The sequence below is a fragment of the Hemibagrus wyckioides genome, linkage group LG18 (genome assembly GCF_019097595.1).
Source record: "Hemibagrus wyckioides isolate EC202008001 linkage group LG18, SWU_Hwy_1.0, whole genome shotgun sequence".
In the NCBI taxonomy this organism is placed as follows: Eukaryota; Metazoa; Chordata; class Actinopteri; order Siluriformes; family Bagridae; genus Hemibagrus; species Hemibagrus wyckioides.
Window position 1 is genome coordinate 4,265,647 of NC_080727.1, and position 19,135 is coordinate 4,284,781.

Consider the following 19,135-nt stretch of genomic DNA (forward strand, 5'->3'; position numbering starts at 1 on the left):
GTGTGTGAGATAAATTTATCAGGTTTATCACTGAACCTGAACTAGGTCAGTAGCCTGGGGTTTTTATGTTTGTTCTGCAAATAAAGATATTTTATGACAGACTTATTGCAGGATATCAATCTATTGGATTTATGATGAATTTATTTAAATCCTGTAGAATTTCCAGCTTGATTTATACAGAAGTTTCTTTTAAAAATAAATAAAAATAAATAAATAAAACATTTATATATTTTTAAAAAGTTTCTGTGTCGCAAATCTCGACTGTTTTGTTGTCGTTTGTATTAAAATAAATAAAATTTTTAAAATATTTTTAAATATATATACATTTTTAAATATTGTGTAGAAAACCCCAGAGCTGTTGATTTCTCGATTGGTTTAGAAGAAATTCCGTGATGCAAACGGAATAAATCCTTTTTTGAAAAAACGTTTTCCGCCCAAAACTTGAACAGAAAGCATGTGTTCCTTATAAACCGTTAGCCTCGGTTATATAACAGGAATTTATTTTACTGGTAACCGTACCCCACATTTTGTTTTATTCCAGACGCATCGCCCGCGGCTTTTTAACACCGTCGTAACTCGCCTGTTCTCTGCTAGCACGTTTTCGGGTTTAACGTGAGCCGCTGAATATTTTTGACACGTATCGTATTGTGTCTCACAACACCAAAGCCTTCGTATCACTTCCACGATGAAGCATGTAACGGGAGGATCTCCTTTCTTTCTGTCTCACATAAATCACGTTTATCCTTTTAATCTGCCGTCATACTGAAGACTGGAGAAGGAGGAGGAGAAAAGGAAAAAAAAAAAAAAACCTGTCTCATGACCGGTGTGGAAAAACCCTGGCCGAAGCCGAGCTTTAATGTTCTGCTAGCCGCGTTGTGTGTGTTGGCGCAGGTCCAGCAGCAGGGGAAGAGAGTCAGCAGCCCCTGTGTTTGCCGTCGGTCTTGTTGTATGTGTGAGGCCTGGCTTTTCAGGTGTGTACCATCCCATCCCATCCCATCCCATCATCATTCTCGCCCGGAACATCCCGGAACGCCAGGAGCGACTCCCGTAAGCTGGCGAAAAAACACCTGCCTTCTGTAGCACCGCTCCTAGTGCCAGTTATAACACCTCATTCATCTGGTTCCTGTGTAAACACTGACCATGCCCTCACAGCCCCGCGAATAAAACACGCCTTTATTATCACGTAGACGACGGCGCGGGTTCGAGAAACAGGGTCTCGTTAACCGCCCGAGTAAAACACACTGGATGGTGTGATGTAGAATGGGAACGTTTATAGCAGCTGCTTGTATATGTACAGAGTTCTCCATTCTGATTGGTCAGAAGACGGTGATTTCTTTTCTAAGTCATTCTGCTTGTACAGGTTTGTGTTATGTTTCAGTTTAATAGCTTTTCGTTTCTATAGAAACAGGTAACCCAGAGACGTTTACGGTTGAACTTAAATAGATGAAATTATCTAAAAAAAACCTGAATTAATTAATGAAGTAAACTTTGTAAATGTTTGAAAAATTGCTGTGTTGTGGAGAAATCAGAAGCTTCAGGACACACAGTCGAGGTAATTAAAGGATTCTCGGTTCGTGATGAAGAGAAATAAAAACCTCTCGCTTTGGGCTTGTAGAAAGATGAGAGATGAACATGTCTGTCTCTCTCTCTCTCTCTCTCTCTCTCTGTATGTCTGTCTGCCTGTTCCTTTCTTTGTCTCCTTGTCTGTCTGTCTGTCTGTTTCTCTCGCTGTCTCTCTGTCTGTCTGTTAGTCTCCATGTCTGTCGGTCTGTTTCTCTCTCTGTCTGTCTGTCTGTATCTCTGACTGCCTGCCTGTCTGTCTGTTTCTCTGTCTCTCTGTCTGTCTGTCTGTCTGTCTGTCTCTTTGTTTGTCTCTCTCTGTCTGTCTGTCTGCCTGTTTCTCTCTCTGCTTTCTCTCTGTCTGTGTGTCTGTCTGTCTGTCTCTCTTTCTGTCGGTCTGTTTCTCTCTCTCTATCTGTCTGTTTCACTGTCTGTCTATCACTGTTTGTCCGTTTCACTGTCTGTCTTTCTGTTTTTTTTTCTCTCTGTGTCTGTCTACCTGTGTCTTTGTCTGTCTGTCTCTCTGTCTGACTTTCTGTCTCTCTGCCTGTCTCTCACTGTTTCTCTTTTGTAACCCATCTTACACACTGTGGCTTTTCCTCAAATAAACTCTCTCTCTCTCTCTCTCTCTCTCTCTCTCTCTCCCTCCCTATATTTACTCTCTTTCTCTCTAAAAGATACAGACACTAACTGTTTCTCGCTTATCTTCAATTTCTTCACTCATCCTGTCAATCTCTCTCTCTCTCTCTCTCTCTTGTCCCTTTATTTGTTTTCCTCATCATCCTTTCTCTCTAAAGGAGATACAATCTTTTTTAGTTTCAGTTTTTTCACTCATGCTGTCTTTCTATCTTATACTTTAGTTCCTGTTGTCATTTATTGTGTCTCTATTTCAGATTATCTGTCATCACTACCTCTCTCTCTCTCTCTCTCTCTCTCTCTCTCTCTTCCTACTCTGCTCTGCGCCTCTTGCACGCTGAAACACCCGAACTCTCACTCTCGGGGCTCGGGAGCGTAATTGGACGTGACAGACTGAGCTTTTAGGAAGATGTTCACTCTCCATCACTCAGTCCTATCTCACTGCGCCTCTGTGTCACACTCTCGGCTGCAGCATGTCCTCCGTGTCCTCGTCCTGTCGTCATCAGCACTTCCGTCCTATCCGTGATGCGGATGGAGCGAGCGGACCGTCTTCTTTCCATCACTGCAGCCACGTGGCTTATGGACGTAGAGATGACGTGTGTTGTGAAGTGAGGTTTAGGACGTGGCTTTCAGAATTAGAATTTTTATGTATTGGAAAGAAAATTTAAAAATCCAGATTTGGCTCTTTTAAGATCTTTGGTATATATCTGTTGTTTTTACAAATAAATAAATAATAAATACTAAACATACAAACACACAAATAAATAAATAAATAAATACTAAACAAACAAACACATAATTAAATCAATAAATACTAAACAAACAAACAAACATAAATAAATAAATAAATAAATAAATAAGTTTCTGTTGAAGCAGGAAAGCTGCTTTCAGTAAATGCATGTCATTTACACCATAGCTTATTGTCCCATTAAAAAATTCTATCAGTTTTCAAACTTATCTATAAACTCAAATGATGGACAGCAAGAGATAGAGAGAGAGAGAGACCAAGAGGGACGAGACAGACAGAGAGAGAGATAGAAAGAGAAAGACAGACAGGCAGATAGAGGGGGAGAAAGAGATAGAGGAGAAAAACAGTCAGAGATAGACAGAAAGATATAGAGTAGGAGTGTGTTTTAAAGAGGAAGAGAGAGGATCACAGTGTTTTGCTTTTATGTAGTGAGGACCCTGGAGACCTCAGAGTGACTGATGATGATGATGATGGTGTTGATGATGATGGTGATGATGATGATGGTGATGATGGTGGCAGACCTAATAATGGCACCATCTTTTCTTTTTCTGTAATGAATATGTATCAGGTCACAGATGATTTATCCGTCATAGCGGCATTCCATCGTGTTTACACGAGCTTCTGATGGAACTTCATCAAGCTTCTGCTTGTGGGGTCCCGCTGTAATTTGTGTGTGTGTGTTTGTGTGTGTTTGTGTGTGTGTGTTGTCTTATTATTCATAAGCACTCCCTTTCCTTTAATGCTGATTGTTTGTCTTGGAAGCGAAAGCACCCCTCGGGTTTCGTGTGCTTGTTGTTTGCTTGCTGGGCGCCAAAGGGAGGACGCTGGGAGAGGATCCCAACTATGATTTCCCCATCACGCACACACACACCACACACACCACACACACACGCACACACATGAGGCATGTGCCGGCCCCCTGTTGTGGTCCACGCGCTCCCTCTCGGCCAGCTAGACCTCTTCCTGCTGCACGTACACACATAGTTTCCCAGAGTTGCCTTCAGTGTACTGTCCAGCCCCGGGAGTCTCTACTCTACCACGTTTTCTTTTCTTTTTTTTTCTCTTTTTTTCCCCACTCAGGCGCCCTGATGTTTTTTCACCAGCCAGCCATTTGCGTTTCATTACCAAGTCCTTGAACAGAACAAAAGAATAATAATCAGAAAAAGGATGAAGGGGGGATTTCAAAGGCTCGTTATGTGCTTAATAAATTCTCTTTCTCACTGAAAAGAGCTTATATATATATATATATATATATATATATATATATATATGTGTTTTATAAACTTCAAATGAGAACCAGCTTCTTTCGCTTGCAACAACGCATTAGGAAAGGATCTGTTGCCCTAAATCATGCGCAAACATACCCTGGCTTTGTGTAGAAAAAGAATTACACGTTTTATGGGCCGTGATATTATCTCCCCAAAGCAGCCCTATAAGGGTATATGTGAAATGATGGAGAGAGAGAGAGAGAGACATCTGCTTTGGGATGCAGCCAAGGACACACTTTCTCTTTCTTTCTGTCTCTCATACAGGGAATGTTCTTATTTTACACTACCACCTGAATTATAGATCCCGTAGCCGAGTATAACAGAGCTGTGTACACGTCTTGCTTAGGTACGGTTGCGCATGTGTACTGGAGGATTTGGCATCACGTCGCACAACACAGAGGCTACACAGACTTTCTAGAAATAACTCGCAGCCCGCGGACACAAACAAGTCCGCACGCACTAAACAGAAAGTGACAAATTCCCCAGCACGCCGTCATCACGCTGGAGGTGTGATAATTGTCAGGATGAATCATGTTTGTTGTGTTGGATCCACCGCAGCCGCTTCCATACTGTCCATACTGCAACTTTACGCCTGCCATCATTTCCCCTTCTTTTAACTGAATGTGCAAGCATGTGTGTGTGTGTGTGTGTGTGTGTGTGTGTGATTTGACGTCATGTGGATGCAGAAGAGGCTTCTGGGATGTGTAAAAAAATAAACTCCGGACTCCTTTGCATCATTACATCCTATAAAAGAGGCCCAGCTGAAGAAACACACCAGAATCAACTCAGACGCAAAATTGACAGCAATCCTCGTCCACCATCTTTGATTATGATTCAGACATGATTTTTGGGATTATTTAATATTTTGAGATAAATCAGTCCAGCATACTGAGGGCAAAACGCCTTTATTATCCCCACACATTGCATTACAGCACTTTTCTTCACATATCCCAGCTGAGGAAGTGGGGGTCAGAGCACAGGGGCAGCTATGATACAGCACCCCTGGAGCAGGGAAGGTTAAGGGCCTTGCTCAATTGCCCAACTTTGTAGTGCTGGGGCTTGAACCCTGATCCTTCGATCAACAACCCAGAGCCTTAATCACTGCCCCTGCCCACTGTCTAGAACAACGATCCTCAAATCTGGCCCACGAGATCCACTTTCCTGCAGAGTTTAGCTCTAACCCTAATCAAACCCACCTGAGCAGGCTAATCAATGTCTTCAGGATCATTAGAAAATCACAGGTAGAGGAGTTTGATCAGGGTTGGAGCTAATCTGCAGTGCATTGGCCTTCCAGGGCAAGATTTGAGGAACCCTTGGTCTAGAAGATCAAAAGCTCTTCACAGGTCCACCATGAAAGCCACACCTAAAGAGTCTCTTACATTCTCTGATCGTTACTCCTAATACTTCAATACACTCTCTCTTTGTTCCTAAACATCCTAAACAACTCCTGTTACTCCAAACTCCTCCCCTCACTCTCACCTTCCCCTTGTTGAAGAAATCAATTTATATATCAAGCTAGACTCTTACTGGTCAGTTTCAACCAGGCTACAGGTCAGCAAACACTGTGCATTATAAGATTTAAGCAGCCATTATTTGTCATATATAGATGGACAGTAAAACTCTTTCTTTCGCATATCCCATCCTTGAATGGTTGGGGGGTCAGAGCACAGGGTCAGCCATGATACAGTGCCCCTTGGAGCAGGGGAGGGGGCTTTGCTCAAGGGCCCAACAGTGGCAGCTTGGCAATGCTGGGGCTTGAACCCTGATCTTCTAATCAGCAACCCAGAGCTTGAACCACTTGAGCTACCACCACCCCCTAAATTGTCTGTGCTTAGAAGCTTGAGGTTTCTGCTCCAGTTCCACTCTAACGATTAATATTTAGCTTTTGAGATTGGATCTACTTCAAGTAACAACACTGTGCTGATGTCCTCAGATGTTTGTTTTATTCCAGATGTTTGTTTTTATTATTGAGTCACTATGGATCTGGAAGCTTTTTCCAGGAATACTAGATGTGAGGATGAAGTATGGACTGGATGGGACACCAGTCTATCACAGGGCACCACACACACACACACACACACAAACACATACACATTTACACTTAAGGGCATGTTTAGGGGAAATGGAAGGAAACTGGATATCCTGGAGGAGAACCCAGTCATGTATCTGATTATAAGGACGTAATCCACTGTGTGTGTGTGTGTGTGTTTGGAAATGAGCCTAATTAGAACTGTTTGCTGTAAATTTTATCTCTCGTGTTGGTATTAATGTTCTGAGAAGCGTATATAAGAGGAATCTGAGCAGAGAGCCAGAACGTCCTATTTGTCTCGTCTAACAGGGGAAACACATTAGAAGCGTACACACTGCTCTGTGATAACATCGCTCATCACTGGAAAACTAAGCTTTTTGGTTTCGCAGCTCGTCCCCTCCAGCTCTAGAGTTTCACCAGGGATTCAGGCTTAGTGCAGAAACGAATGCTAATGCCTGACTCTCACATGGACTTCAAACAAGTCGGCACCGCTTTAGCATCACGGCGCGCCTCAAGGTGCGGATGCTCCTCGGGGGCCGACGCCGCAGGTCGCCGCCTCTAATTACATCCCGTGTCGTATCGAGTCCCGGCTGTAATCAAGCGTCTATTGTCAGTCGGAGCAGCAGGGCGTTCATCCCTGGCGTCCTCTCGCTCACGCTTTCGGGTTCTTTAGATGTAAAAACAAGCTCCAGATTACATTCAGCACAGAAACAGCGAGGGGTAATCGGCTTGTTCCGAGATTAGGTCTCCGTAGGCTCGATTTATTTTCTTGGGTGTTCAAAAGCATAATAGATTAGATAGCAGAAAGACCCGTGTGCCAGCGTTGCAGATGTTATCAGGATGACTTGTGAAGCATCACATGCCTGACTGATTTACTACTGGTAGGCCAAAAAAAAAGAAGAAAAAACCACAACCCTCTTTATTTAGCAAGTAAAACAGTCGATATTTTCCCTCCCAAAATGTGACTAATGAACCGAGCAGTCAGTGTATTACATCAAAGCGTCTTTATAAAAGGTTCCCGTTCGGCTGGCTTCCCTCCAGAACAACATTCGAGCGAGCCAAACTCAGAAGTGCAGGAAAGGGAAATTAATTGTACGACTCGACATCGCTCGCTGCTATTATGTGGCTCGTTGAAGCCCGAGCTCATAGGATACGTCGTTTCGTGTGTGTCTGTGTGTGTTTTGGCTCAGAGGAGCGCTCGTATCGCCTCAACGTCGATAAGGACAATTAGGCCATATCAGAGGAAAAGGAGCGATAGCACATGTAATCTGTAGCTTATCGCAACTCGTTGTCAGCCAACTGCATCTCCTTCATCGCCGCTTTCTTCTGTTTCCTCTCAGTAAACAAAATGGTTCTGTAGCCCAATAAACAGCAAGCAACTAGCAAACCAATGCCCTGCCATTCACCACCTACGTCGAATGTCTTGGGTGGCCAGTTCCTGGTGTTTTATCCCCCAAAACACTTATCCCTCATTAAACTTTTTTTTCCCCTCTTGTTGTGGCTGGAGGCTCGATAGCTCTCTCACAGCAGACTCACTCAGAGATTTGGGCTCACGTTGCATTTGCGGTTCCGCTGTCAGCTCGTATCACGTCTCGCCCCGCCTGCTGACGAACTCCTCTATTATTCCCTAAATCTGGCCTCCCAAACCTTGATCAAGTCATTCCATACTGCGCTATTCAGGTTGTTTTTTTCTTCACAGATTTTCTTCTTTTCTTCTTCATCTCTTAATTATCCAAATACCTTCAGAGAATTTTTTCCTATACGGAAGGCTGAAATTCCAAGCATCCATCGGGTTCCTGAGAAGGTTCTTGAGCTCTACATTTACATTCACATTACACAGGAGGGGTTCTAATCTCAAGTTTATTCTTTTTCGGTTTCCTCATCATGCGTCTCCAGCGCAATCGCTTCCCCCGGGTTCGAGTAAACACATCAGCCGGAACTGTTTACTCTCCGTGCCTTAACAGTGTGCGCTGGATTAGTGTGTTTATACAAACACACACAGCAAAGTGGTGATTAATACCAAAGATCCTGTCTCATCTACATGATGTTCTCCTACCTCACACACATCTCCAGTTCCATACTCACACATTTTCGCTAATAGTTCAAATTTGCCGAACGATAATAAACACCATGGGCTGTTTTTAATGACGGTTGCTATCACTGGCCATGTGGTAAATGTCAAATGAATATCTGCATGTGTGTGTCCCTTGTTTTTGGACAAAGAGGTCTGTCCCTTAACCCAGAATGAGGTTTGCGCAGGATGTTTGTTTCACTCCCTAGTCGCTCTTCATCACATTTAAGCTGTGTAGAAAAACACACAACATCGCTCCCTTTACCGCTTTTAGGCTCAGAATTAACTCGCCCACTTGGAAGGGCTTCAGGAAGCCGCGCTGTTATTTCCCCCTCTTCTGTACCTATGAATAAACCCGAGCGTTTCACAGAAATGCAAATGATTTCTGTTACATTCCCGCCTCGCCTCGTCTTGCAGTGCCGTACGTGGGACTCGGGAACAGCAGCCGAAACTCCGAAGAGCTCTTTTGAATAACACATTGTGTATGACTTGCGCAACAAACATCAGGGTGTTTTTCACAGTGCCTCAGAATGAACATGGCTCCGTGTGTTAGCGAGAGTCTGGCTTTGGAAAAATGTAGTCCTGTTCTTAATGCTGTCAGCAGAGACATACTTTAGAATGACCAGCTTTTTCCTGGACTGGCTGTAATATCATTTCTTTGGGAGAAAAAAAACAGATGTAGATGATGGAATGTTTATAGCCGTTATGAAATATTCGCAGACGTTCCATAACATATAATGAATGAAAAACTATAAAAAGAATAAAAAGTATGCCATTTCTTAAAGTTGTATACGATAAATAAAGTATTTTGGGACAAAGACCTAACAACTTCACAGCATCCTGTCCCTGATTATTTATTTATCTGTCACGTTTTAGTAAACATCAACAACTAAACCACAAACGTAGCTTAGCTAAGTTGTTTTTGCGTAGAAACCTAACCAAGCTAATGGCAGTCAACTTTTACAGCAATTAAATAAGTTTTTATTTATTTATTTTTCATTGTAAATTAGGACAAGCGGAGTCCTTGCTTCACATATCTTTCTTTAATTTTTGTCTCAGGAATATGTTTATAGGAAAGACTTAAATTTCTCCATATTTTCTATTATTATAACCAGGACGTAAAATCAATTTACCAAAATGTGGAAAAGTTTGAGGGGACGAGCGTTCGTGCTCTTGGCTCGTATAAAACATTTTTTTGCATCTGTCAATCACAAGCTAAGCACAAGGACAGCGACTTTATAAACCTCAAGCCAATTTATCCGTACTTCTCCTTCTTCTTCTTCTTCTTCTGGCCCAGACAGACCGTCGTTATGGAAGCGTTTTAATGAGGACACATTGGTCTCGGTGTTCCTCGCTGCTTCTTTATAGAGACTGGAGGAGGTGTGAAAGCGAGCAGGTGGTAATGGACGCTCAGCTGGAGACAGTTCTGACCCTGGTTGCCTGTAACATTTATAATGCACGAGCCCCAGATCCTGAGTCACGTCTCCGGTGGTGGAGCATGGGGATAGAGTGAGGCGGAGGACACACACAAACACACACATATTAGTGATTTCACATTTCTGTAAAAAATAATAAAAAATCCACCACATTTTATTGAATTGACATTTAATTTAAATTTCTTTTTATTTTTATAAGGGTGACGTGATGGCTTCAGTGTTTTCGATTCGATCCTGAGCTCGGGTTACTGTCCGTATGCAGGTTCTCACTCTCAGGGTAGCAGAGTCACGGTGTGTGCTTTTATTCATAGTACAGACTGACAAACTGGTAGTCAAGTCAAGACAAGACAGAAAAACTGTGCAGCAGACAAAACAAAACAGGACAAGACAAAAAGACAGTGTAAACAGACAAAACAAAACAGGACAAGACAAAAAGACAATAGAAAACAAAAACGTGCAAGACGAAAAGTGTAAACAGACAATACAAAACAAAACAGTACAGGACAGATACGCAAAATACACAAAATAGCGCAGGCCACTATACATGTATGAAATGTTGTACAGTACAATGCGCAAAAAATAAGAGAACTGTAAACAAAGAGGGTTCACGTAAACAGTTATAATATGGATGGTCTATATAATATAGACATGGATGAATGTTCAATTGAACTGAGTGTTTGATGTCCATGATGTCCATGTGGGTTTCCTTCTGGTCCTCCAGTTTCCTCCAACCTCAGATTACATAGTGATTTTCATCACCTGAACATTTCCAGTGCTAGAAAAGTGTGTAGGCGTTAGTGAACAGTGGTGATGTCACACGCCTTATTGGTGTTGTGTAAATATTGCCATAGATAAGATTGTAGATTGCACTCCATTGCATTTAAAATGAGTGGCCTATGGACTTGTGTGTGTGTATATATATATATATATATATACACTATATTTATATATATACACTATATTTATATATATATACACTATATTGCCAAAAGTATTCGCTCACCCATCCGAATAATCAGAATCAGGTGTTCCAATCACTTCCATGGCCACAGGTGTATAAAATCAAGCACCTAGGCATGCAGACTGTTTTTACAAACATTTGTGAAAGAATGGGTCGCTCTCCGGAGCTCAGTGAATTCCAGCGTGGAACTGTGATAGGATGCCACCTGTGCAACAAATCCAGTCGTGAAATTTCCTCGCTCCTAAATATTCCACAGTCAACTGTCAGCTGTATTATAAGAACGTGGAAGTGTTTGGGAACGACAGCAACTCAGCCACGAAGTGGTAGGCCACGTAAACTGACGGAGCGGATGCTGAGGTGCATAGTGCGAAGAGGTCGCCAACTTTCTGCAGAGTCAATCGCTACAGACCTCCAAACTTCATGTGGCCTTCAGATTAGCTCAAGAACAGCGCGCAGAGAGCTTCATGGAATGGGTTTCCATGGCCGAGCAGCTGCATCCAAGCCATACATCACCAAGTGCAATGCAAAGCGTCGGATGCAGTGGTGTAAAGCACGCCGCCACTGGACTCTAGAGCAGTGGAGACACGTTCTCTGGAGTGACGAATCACGCTTCTCCATCTGGCAATCTGATGGACGAGTCTGGGTTTGGCGGTTGCCAGGAGAACGGTACTTGTCTGACTGCATTGTGCCAAGTGTAAAGTTTGGTGGAGGGGGGATTATGGTGTGGGGTTGTTTTTCAGGAGCTGGGCTTGGCCCCTCAGTTCCAGTGAAAGGAACTCTGAATGCTTCAGCATACCAAGACATTTTGGACAATTCCATGCTCCCAACTTTGTGGGAACAGTTTGGAGCTGGCCCCTTCCTCTTCCAACATGACTGTGCACCAGTGCACAAAGCAAGGTCCATAAAGACATGGATGACAGAGTCTGGTGTGGATGAACTTGACTGGCCTGCACAGAGTCCTGACCTCAACCCCATAGAACACCTTTGGGATGAATTAGAGCGGAGACTGAGAGCCAGACCTTCTCGTCCAACATCAGTGTGTGACCTCACAAATGCGCTTCTGGAAGAATGGTCAAAAATTCCCATAAACACACTCCTAAACCTTGTGGACAGCCTTCCCAGAAGAGTTGAAGCTGTTATAGCTGCAAAGGGTGGACCGACGTCATATTGAACCCTATGGATTAGGAATGGGATGTCACTTAAGTTCATATGCGAGTCAAGGCAGGTGAGCGAATACTTTTGGCAATATAGTGTATATATATATGTATGTCTTGTCACGGGTAACATATGATCGCTCCTGTGTTACTTTTATCTTCCTTTGCTCTTAATGCTGTATTGTTTCTTTTGTTCTGAACCAATATGTTCTCTGTGTTAGAGGCTCCTCCTCCTCCTCCTCACCACCACTAATGACTCGCTGAAAGATGTTATGTTCTGGAAGGTTTTCTGCCTCTACAGATTCCATCTCCCATGACCGAGAGAACATCTCGAGCATGCAGAAAGCTATTACCATCATTTGCAATACGTATTTTACCTTGATGTGTGGTTCGCAGGAATGCGAGACTGCTTTGCGACGTAACCGGGTGAGGGAGATAAAACAAACTTCACTTGTCATCACTAGAACTTTAACCTGTGAGCAGCTCGAGATGAGTCTTTTACCAAGTGCTTAAAGTCTGGTTGTCTGCTAATTGGTTGTGTGTGTGTGTGAGACAAAAAGATGTGAAGGGAGTAACATCGTGCTCAATTTTTCACTCCCTGTTGCATTTTGTTATGTATTATTGTGTGTGTGTGTGGTCTGCGGGTGACAGAAAGATATGCCGAGAGTAACACACACACACATACACACACAGCCCTTCCTCTTTTCACTCCCTGTTGCAAATTTTTTTTGATATATTATTATTGTGTGTGTGTGTATGTGTGTGTGTGGTGTTAGCCGGACACTGTGGTCTATGGAACCTTTCCCATACCCCTACACACCGCTCCCACTCAGAGCCTAGTGTGAAATCTACACATTTCCTCAATGAAGACATTTTTAGAAGAGTTTTTTTTCCCGGGTTGTTTACAGTAGCTTCCTGGCAAACGGCGTAATCCTGCTTCATTTTCCGCATCGCTGTCAGGTGTGTGTTTGTACACCAATGATCAGTGGGATAGAAGATCTGTTTTTATTTCCACTCCCTCTTCCCTCTTTTGAGTCCATCCACTACTCACATCATTGGCAAGGACACAAGCTGGAGGTTTGCCACTCTTCTCTACAGTTTGCCAGGGTTGCGCTTTCATTTTTTTATCGTCTCTTATCTCATCTAGGGAGCACATCCAGGGCAGGTAAAAAAGCTCCTCATGAAGCTTCCAGATCTTTCTTAGACAGCTTGTAAAACAAGTTTCAGTTCCCAGCCAAACAGGTCGTGGGAAAAGCGCCAGTGAGGAAATAGCATTATATTTGGCGAAGTTCTTCACACAAAATATCTGCTCTGAGGAGAATCTCTGATCTCACTGACCTCTTTGTTCAGATTTCACCCAGATGACATGTTTAAAGATAAATCAATGCAAATCCACCTAAAAACACAGATGAAGGTGCAGGTCTGATTGAAGGATATCTGCACTCTTTAAAGGGGCAGTCAGTGATTTGGTGATAACAGAATGATTACACTGATTACAAATGTAACGGATGTAGGTCACTTCTTTAAAGACACTTCTTTGGACCTATTAAAGGTGTAGTCAGTGATTTTGTAGACACCTGAATCGCTATTATTGCCTACTCAGTTAAGGGTGTTAAAATTTCACAGTGAAAGCCAAGTCTTGGATCACTGACTGCATCTTTAAGGGGGTGTGGATCACTGACTGCACCTTTAAGGGGGTGTGGATCACTGACTGCATCTTTAAGGGGGTGTGGATCACTGACTGCATCTTTAAGGGGGTGTGGATCACTGACTGCACCTTTAAGGGGGTGTGGATCACTGACTGCACCTTTAAGGGGGTCCGTATCACTGACTGCAACATTAAGGGGGTCCAGATCACTCACTGCATGTTTAAGGGGGTCCAGATCACTGACTGCACCTTTAAGGGGGTCCGGATCTCTGACTGCACCAATAAGGGAGTCAGGATCACTGACTGCACATTTAAGGGGGTCCAGAACATTGACTGCACCTTTAAGGGGGTCCGGATCTCTGACTGCACCATTAAGGGAGTCAGGATGACTGACTGCACATTTAAGGGTGTCCAGAACATTGACTGCACCTTTAAGGGGGTCCAGATCACTGACCTAACCTGTAAGGGGGTCCAGATCACTGACTGTGCCTTTAAGGGGGTCCAGATCACTGACTGCACCTTTAAGGGGGTCCAGATCACTGACTGAACCTTTAAGGGAGTCTGGTCTCTGCTTGGTGATCTGAAAGACCATGATATACAAATCTATACATATATTAAAAAAGAAAATCTGACTTCTTTAATCCATCTTTAATCTAGGAAAAAAGGATAAAACCAAGCAGCCTTGAAGGCAGAATAAAGGTGGTCCAACAAGACCCCAAGTCCTGGATTGACCTGCCACAAACAATTGCATTTAAAATGCCACAGAATTACACACATCTACACACAACTGCATGCCCTAATTATTCCTTATTAGAGCTGGTAATTATTCCCAATGCACAAGCTTGTGTTTTTGCCAAGCATGACACAGCAGGCTGGAGAGAATTCTGAGCCAGACAAGTCCCTGAACAACAGAATGTTTCCCTGTTGGCAAGGAGAAGACCATCTACTGCGTCCCCTCCAGAGCCACACATTGTGCACTGCTCACTCATTCATTCATCAGTCACATTACATTAGACATCAGACGACTTATTTATGCTGATGCAGACCGGCTTATCTTGGTTGTAGGGTGGAATGTCTTCTGAGAAAAGCCCTAGATGACCTCCTGACATAAAGGAAAGAATAGGAAAATAGAGTATTGTCTATTAAAAATGTTAAAGGTGCAATAAGTCTTTTTGTTAGCTGAAGTAAGCCGTTTTGAAAATCCCAACTAAAATACATGATCGACATGCTAGACTAGACCTTGACATTTCCATGATTAGTTAGGTGTTGTAATTCTGGTGATGTTGGTCTGTGATTGGTTAGACAATGATGTAGGACTGATGTCGGTATGTGATTGGTTAGACAATGATGTAGGACTGATGTCGATACGTCATTGGTAAGACAGTGACGCAGGACTGATGTCAGTACGTGATTGGTTAGACAATGACGTAGGACTGATGTTGGTATGTGATTGGTTAGGCATTGACATAGGTCTTGTGATGTCAGTACTTGATTGGTTAGATGTTGATGTTGGTCTGATGATGTCAGCCCGTGATTGGTTAGACAATCATGTAGGTCTGTCGATGTAGGTCTGGTGATGTCGGTACGTGATTGGCTAGTTGTTGATGTAGGTATGGTGATGTCATCTTGTGATTGATTAGACAATGACATAGGTCTGGTGATGTTGGTCCGTGATTGGTTAATCATTGATGTAGGTCTGATGATGTCATTACGTGATTGGTTAGATGTTGATGTAGGTCTGCTGGTGTCGGCCCGTGATTCGTTAAACAATGACGTAGGTCTGGTGATGTTGGTCCGTGATTGGTTAATCATTGATGTAGGTCTGATGATGTCATTATGTGATTGGTTAGATGTTGATGTAGGTCTGGTGGGGTTGGTCCGTGATTGGTTAAACAATGACGTAGGTCTGGTGCTGTCTGTACGTGATTGGTTAAATGTTTACGTACGCCTGGTGATGTTGGTCCATGATTGTTTATTCACTGATGTATGTCTGGTGATGTCGATACATGATTGGTTAGATGTTGATGTAGATCTGGTGGTGATGGTATATGATTGGTTAGATATTAACGTAGGTCTGGTGATGTTGGTATGTGATTGGTAAGACAATGGCATAGGTCTGTGGATGTTGGTCTATGACTGATTTGATGTTCATTTTCTTCACTTTGGTCTGATGTCGGTCTGTGATTGTTCAGACAGTGATATAGGTCTGGTGATGTCAGTAGAAAAGGCTTTGAAGATATTCTGATTTTGTTCCCATATTGTGGTCATCTTAGAAGATGTTTAGCTCCAGTGTCTCTCAAACGCTATTGGCTGTCGCACTGTCACACATTACGTCAACATACGGAATCAGATCAGTGCTTTGCTGAAAAGCCTTTTCATGAAGAAAAATCACATTTAACAGTAGCACCTTTCTGGCTGCATTCTCCTTTTCTCACACTTTCCTTTTCACCCACTGGTACTTTCCTCTTGCCTGTAAATCACGTTACTCATAGACGCTAGTTTGTTATGTCTTAGGGGCATGTCAGGAAAGCTGAAGGGACAGGGTGTTTTTTGTTTCAAGTTTTGGATTTCAGTTTAGTCATCTCTGCCAAGTACCTTTAACTTGTTGATTTCAGCTTTAATTGATCAGGACACTTTGGAGCGTGGTTTGGGTGTGGCGTTTAGCGATCGTCTTCTAATCATGATGAGTTTAGAGAAAGTGAAGTAGTGAAAGTGTTGGGATGTATAGCACTGCATCTTTTCTCCTCTTTCCATTTCTTAACTCATGCTTTTGGCCTGGAATCGATCAGCAGCACTGGGAGATGATGTCAGTCGTTGTGGGACTGCATGCTTCTGGACAACACTGCTGAATGAACACTCCGTTATTCTCAGCTGTCAACTGGTCCAGCAGTACATGCTCTTGGTTCATGTTCAGCTGCTTATAAAATGGTCCTGTGAGGAGGCCTGTCTTCTGTTGCATAACAGCATTAGGTCAACATGCTTATTTGTCTACTGTATTACTGGTAGACAAATTAATTTGGGGTGGATTACAGCCAGGCTGAGGCGTGTGTCCTCCAGGTGGCTGTTGTTCAGATTTGTGTAGGTATTGAATTCCCCTAAAGATGTGTCTTTGTCAAGCATGAATGAAGGCACAGTGGAATGCGAGAGAGCCTTGGGTTTTCACTGGAGAAACAAATATGTGGCCTTGCTCTCAGCTCTCAGGTCCAAGGCAAACGAGACGAGAGAGACGCAAGATGGTGATGAAAACAAGTGGGCTGAAGAGAGAGAGTTTGTGAGGCTGAACATCAGGGATAATGACGTTGTACTCCTTATACTTCAGATTGTTCTGAACCCTTATGTGTCTTCCTGTCTGATCGTGAAGTTCACTCGCTAGGTAAAAAGGTCAGGCGAAGGTTTTACGTTACAGGGACACTGTGCTTCTGTTCGTAATGAGAGTCTGGGGACAGGCGAGCATGCTGGGAGGATGAACGTAGCTGATGGTTTGACTGTATATCATGCCATGGAAGGGATGGACAGAATTTATCTCTTCTGTGTCATTGCTTCCAGTGACTCAAGTGTCAGTCCTGTGAGTTTCCTAATCAGCTTGTTGAGAAGTCTGGTGTCCTCTTGTGCTATAATAGACTGAGGGAATAATCAGTAGACTGAGCTACTGTGGACAGAAAAACCTGACCTGGCCTTTCCTCTAGAACACAACAAGCAGTGTTAGACGGCCACTGCACTTTCTAGCCTTTCATAAAAAATAATGACCACTAAAATAAGGCTGCAAGTCGAATTAGTATATACATGTGGCTCAAGAATACAAATCTTTACTGCACCACTGCATATTTTCCAAACATTTTAATTGTCCTCATGTTGCCTGTCATGTTTCCAAGAAACCACAATCTTAAATATACAGATAAAACATAGAAAAATCACAGGAATGTCTTGTAGCCAGAACAGCTGTCTGAACACCTTCTGACCAATAGAATTTGTCAGCAGTGTGGTACAAACACAAATTAGCCACAGCTTGTAGTTTAGAACCAGCAATTTTGGTGTATGCCAAGAGAAACAGCAATCCTTATAGCAGATGTGAGGAGTCGTTTATTTATAATAGCTCATTTTCTCATATTGAAATCACATTTTGGTGAGGAATGAAAACATCACTCCCTTCATCCTCTCCAGTTACTTAAAAATGTGTGGACGTCTCAGTCAGGAATGTAACAGTTGCTTATATGTCTCTCTTTTATGTTATTGGTTTGTAAGTGCCCTAAAGCCAGACTAATAATTTTATTCTTCCTCAATCTTCTTCTCTTTGTCTCTCACAGACTCGGGTCAGGTGACCTCATCTCCTCTGAGCTCTCCCACGTCCCACCGGCCCATGCACCCTCCCCTGCTGAGCCCGACCTCCATCGGAGCCTCGGGATCCCTGCACTCACCCATCAGCACACTCAGCTCTCCAATGAACGGCCTCGGCTCTCCCTTCTCCGTCATCAGCTCTCCCATGGGTCCTCACTCCATGGCATCTCCCGGCATGGCTTACGGCCCCAGTGTGAGCCCACAGGTAGGCCCAGGGTTCTCTCTTTCAATCCCTTCTATCTGTCTCATGAATAAGCAAAGCATTACTTCGCCATGTTAGAAATGAAACGCTGCCAGTTTCCTTTTTCTGAGCCAATTCTGCAGAGAATAATGTGCATAAACCTCAAGAACATTAGGAATCAGGAAAGAAAATTCTAACAAATGCAGAAATCTCATTTTTAACCACTCTGTGTACTGCATCATAGCTGTGTGATGGCTTTGTTTCCTTTTCACGTCATTTTCTTGAAGTAGCACAGTGGATTAAGGACACTGCATTCGCATAAATACTCGTATATTGTAGAAATGGCAACATACCATAAAATGTTCTCTGCATTATAATGTTAATGGAACATTTGTTTCCCTATGAGAGAATCCGATTCAAAACGTGCTGTACAGTGAATGGATTTGATTGAAATACTGCTGTCAGAAAGATGTCAGACATTAATGATACAAGTTATTACACTGAAAAATTTCACATTAATGAACCATAATATTCACATTATATGATAGTGTACACCGATCAGGAATAACATTATGAGCAGTGACAGGTGAAGTGAATAAGACTGATGATCTCCTCATCATGGCACCTGTTAGTGGGTGGGATATATTAGGCAGCAAGTGAACATTTTGTCCTCAAAGATGATGTGTTAGAAGCAGGAAAAATGGGCAAGCATAAGGATTTGAGCGATTTTGACATGGACCAAATTGTGATGGCTAGACCACTGGATCAGAGCATCTCCAAAACTGCAGCTCTTGTGGGGTGTTCCCGGTCTGCAGTGGTCAGTATCTATCAAAAGTGGTCCAAGAAAGTAACAGTGGTGACCTGGTGACAGGGTCATGGACGGCCAAGAGCTACTGTTGCTCAAATTGCTGAAGAAGTTAATGCTGGTTCTGATATAAAGGTGTCAGAATACACAGTGCATGACGGGTCAGGGCTGTTTTGGGGGGACCGGCACAATATTAGGCCGGTGGTCATAATGTTATGCCTGATTGGTGTATATAAATAGAGTAGTGTAATGTGTGCAGTAGATGATTAATATTCGTCCTCAGTAAACATACACACATTTCCC

The 19,135-nt window shown here is 43.0% G+C and overlaps 1 protein-coding gene across 6 annotated transcripts in view; it reads left to right on the top strand.

Annotated features, from left to right (window-relative positions):
* Positions 1 to 19,135, top strand: part of rxraa (retinoid X receptor, alpha a) — a 159,427-nt gene that overhangs the window by 101,944 nt on the left and 38,348 nt on the right. For all 6 annotated transcript variants that reach the window (XM_058415268.1, XM_058415270.1, XM_058415266.1 and 3 more), the window contains one exon: positions 17,816 to 18,051. In XM_058415268.1, the coding sequence (XP_058271251.1) occupies positions 17,816 to 18,051 (236 nt within the window). The remainder of the gene's footprint in view (positions 1 to 17,815; positions 18,052 to 19,135) is intronic.